This window comes from Hipposideros armiger, unplaced genomic scaffold (assembly GCF_001890085.2).
Source record: "Hipposideros armiger isolate ML-2016 unplaced genomic scaffold, ASM189008v1 scaffold_192, whole genome shotgun sequence".
NCBI classification, from domain to species: Eukaryota; Metazoa; Chordata; class Mammalia; order Chiroptera; family Hipposideridae; genus Hipposideros; species Hipposideros armiger.
Genome location: NW_017731542.1, coordinates 2,402,001 through 2,405,708, shown reverse-complemented (window position 1 = coordinate 2,405,708; position 3,708 = coordinate 2,402,001). Strand labels below are relative to the sequence as shown.

At 50.2% G+C, this 3,708-nt stretch overlaps 1 protein-coding gene across 1 annotated transcript in view; it reads right to left on the bottom strand.

Annotated features, from left to right (window-relative positions):
* Positions 1-354: 354 nt before the first annotated feature.
* VOPP1 (VOPP1 WW domain binding protein) overlaps positions 355-3,708 on the bottom strand; it is an 18,979-nt gene continuing 15,625 nt past the window's right edge. Inside the window, exon 4 of the mRNA XM_019653042.1 lies at positions 355-643. Within this exon, the coding sequence (XP_019508587.1) occupies positions 456-643 (188 nt within the window). The 3' untranslated portion in view covers positions 355-455. The remainder of the gene's footprint in view (positions 644-3,708) is intronic.

Here is a 3,708-nt window from a genome sequence, read left to right as displayed (position 1 = left end):
TGGCAGGATGAGGGCTCCAACAGCTGACCCCGTGGGGCCTCATTCCAGCAGAGGTGGGAGGACGCTCTCCTGTGAGGCGCACCTGCCCCCCCACCCCGTGCTCTCACCTGCGCTCCCCACACACCCCGGCCCTGCCTCGCCTCCTCCTTTGCTTGGTCTCTCTCCTGAGGGTCTGGGCATGCCACCCTATGGTGTCAACCCTTGGGGACTGTCTGCGCTCTGCCAGAGCACAGATTACATCAGAGACAGAAGGACACAGGGTGAATTCAAATATTGGTCATCCACGGAAAACTTGAAAGGGAGCCGTACTTGCTTTGAAGATATCCAAGAGGAACTTGCCCTTAGCGGCTCATAAGATCATCCCAGAAGCGAACGTTGATGGGGACAGGCAGACTGAAAAAGCCGCCCCGTCGCCCCTGCAACATCCCCCAGGCAGGCCCCTGGCCAGCACCCCGCTACTTGGCCTTCACCACCTGTTCGTACGGCGGTGGGGGCGTGTTGCAGTAGGAAGGGGGTGGTGGGTAGGCCGCACTTCCCAGGGGTGAGTTGGGTTGGACCTGGAAAGCCATCGCTGTGGGGTTCCCGGCATTCAGTCCCAGTCCTCCAGGGTCGGTGTAATATGACAGCCCCGGCTGCTGGGCTCCTGAAAGACAGACAAACAGATGTGAGCACAGCAGAGAAAACCGACCACCATCACACCAGACCATGGCCAGGCTAGGGGCGCCATGGAGGCCGCTGCCCCGGTCGTTCGCCCAGCTGACAGGCAGGATGGCCAACACCCCCAGACACCTGTATGCCCAACAGATGCCACCTTGACCAAGTACCGCCCCCTCTCACACCTGTACGCCCAACAGACGGCACCCGCTTCTGCCCACCACCGAGGGACGTATCTGCTGATAAGCCATTGACCAGCCATGACCATGAGTTTCCCAATGGCAGAGATTATGTTTTCTTTATCTCTGGGTCCCTTTCTATGTTATACAAACAGAAAGTTAAAAACAGGTTTTAAAGAGAGGCTATTGTAATAGTCCAGGAAAGACATAATGGAAGCCTTTGAATATGCGAGAAATGGGGAGCCGAGAATGACAGGTACTCAGGAGGTGTGACAAAAGGACCTGGGGACCAGCTCAATGTGGGAAGCTTGGGATGGAGAAGAGGTCTAAACAGAAACGACCCCGGTTTCTGGTCTCGACTAAGGGGGCCCGGCACGCAGGAGCAGGGGTGCAGGAGAAGGGCAGGGCCGAGGAAAGTGCCACGCTGGACCTGCTGGAGCCAAGGTGGCTCTGGAGCTCCTGTGTCGGAGCGGGAACAAGAACACAGGTGTGGCTAAAACCACCCAGGCAGCCTGCAGGGAGGGACAGGAGACGAGCGAGAGGAGGGGATGGCAGGAAAGGCCAATACTCAAGACAGGAAAAGAACACAAAATGTTTAAGGGCAATGACAGGAATGCCAAGGGGGCTGGGAAGAAACTGAGCAGCAATGAAGCAGGACCTGGGCCATGGCACCAAAGGGAAAGGAGACTTTTTAAGAAGGAAGACGTGGTTCGTCCTCTACAAGGTCAAAGAAAGGTCAAAGTAAGAATGGCAAACATTCAGTGACTGTGGCATTTGAGATTTCTTGCCAGTATTTTCATACAGTGGGAGGCACAAAACCCCAACTGCAGTGAGCAAAAAGCTATTTGGGGGGAGGGGCGAAGACTAGACAGGGTGGTCGCTACAAAGGATGCAGGCAAAGGAAGATGTATTTTTAAGGATGGAAACTGCCTAAGCATGTTTATAGGGTGTGGGGACAGATACAGAGGAAAGAGGGGATTTCTAGGGGAGATTATCCAATGAGGGCAGGAACCTTATATGTCGGCGTCAACATTTGGACCTGATGCCTAGCACACAGTCCAGGGCACAGGAGGGCACCCCATCCTCTCTGTCCAATGGGCACAGAGAACTGGTATTTTGGTCTGCTTCATGGTGTCCGATAGGTCCCTTAGGCTCTGCTCGCTTTTCTTCCATCTTTTTCCTTTCTGTTCCTCAACTCTGACAACTTCCATCGCTCTATCTTCAAGTTTGCTGATTCTTTCTTCTGCCTGCTCAAACCTGCCTTTAAATCCCTCTAGAGAATTTCCTATTTCAGATACTGTACTTTTCAGCTCCAGAATTTCTTGTTAGCATCTCTTTGGGTTTTCTCTCTCTCTCTTGGTATGCCCATTTTGTTCACACATCGTTTTGTTGACTTTCTCCCCGTCTTCCTTTGGTTCTCTGAGCATCCTTAAGACAGTCATTTTGAAGATTTGTCTGGCAGATGTACCACGAGTCTTTTTCAGGTATAGTCTGCTGATGTAAGTTTTTTCCTGTGAATAGGCTATATTTTCCTGCTTCTTTGTGTGCCTTGTTTTTTGGTTGAACGCTGAACATTTGAACCTAATAATGTGATAACTCTTGAAATCAGATTCTCCACCTTCCCCTGGTTTTGGTTTTGTTTGGCTTGCTTGGTTTTTGATGGTTGCAGGCTGTTCCTGTGGTGAGGATCAGCCTGAAGTGTGAGCTTAAGGTGCTCCCAGGTGTTTTCCAAGCTGTCCTCTGGGGATGTGCAGTCACTTTCTAATTTTTCCTGCATATGCAGTTGTTTTTTAATGCCCGATTCTTTAACATCTGGCTCCTGACAGGGGAAAAAGTAAATAACGAAGGGGTCTGGGAAGGACACCAGCCATTCAAACCCCCTGGAGGTCACCTCAGTCAGACAGGAGGGGGCTTGCAACAACGTGGGGAGATTCGACCACGGTGACTGCTTTCCTCTGTGTCTTCGCCTCTTTACTCAGTAGCAGCAAAGAACGATGACAACACAGACCCCAGATACTTGGAGCACAGGGTCATTTTGGCCCACCCTGACGACTCCTGTTAGCTGCGTGCAAGCTCCTCATGAACAGCACACAGCTGCCTGTCAGGTAGCCTGGTGTGGGGGGTGGGTAGCTTCTGCTCTGCTAAGAGTGTGAGTTTGCTGAAATTAACTGCAAATTAGCATCCAAGTCTTCCCCTGGAAGTTGCACGCCTTCAACAGACTCTATAGAGTCGCAAAATAGTTACATGACAGTTTCCTGCCAGTGTAGTTGTTGTCTAGGTGAGGGACAGCTCCTGATGCTTCCTGCTCTTAAGTTTTTCTTTTATATACTTTGAAGGTATTCAATACATGGCTCAAGTTATAGCTTCATTTCACAAAATTATTTTTATCAGTAGTAAAAAGACTTCCTTTTTATATGAGTACATGTTAGGAAAATCATGGCTTATTTCTTTAAAAAAAAAACCACACACAGAAGACGGGATCCTGGGAAGCCCCAAGAACGGAACCTGGAGAGGAACTAACTTTGTGTATTTCCTCTTGTGCATGTTATCCAGCACACAACAAGGCCTCTTCTACGGCTTCTTTGGGAGGTCGGGGAAGGAGGGGAGTTGACAGCTCTGTACGTACTAGACATCTAGCCTTCAGGCCGCCCTGTCAGGGCTATGGAGAGAATACAGTTGAAATGCTGTTGACACACATGAGTACTGGGGCCCTAACACCCCACAACAAAAGGCACACAAGCCTGGTGAGCAAGGGAAGTTGGAAATAAAATCTTTCCCCCCAGAGGTTTGACTTTTTCTTTACCCGGTGGTATAATTAAGAAGGTGAGTGAAGAAAACAGTTTAGTTCGCTGACAGTTTTGTTTTTGTTTTTTTT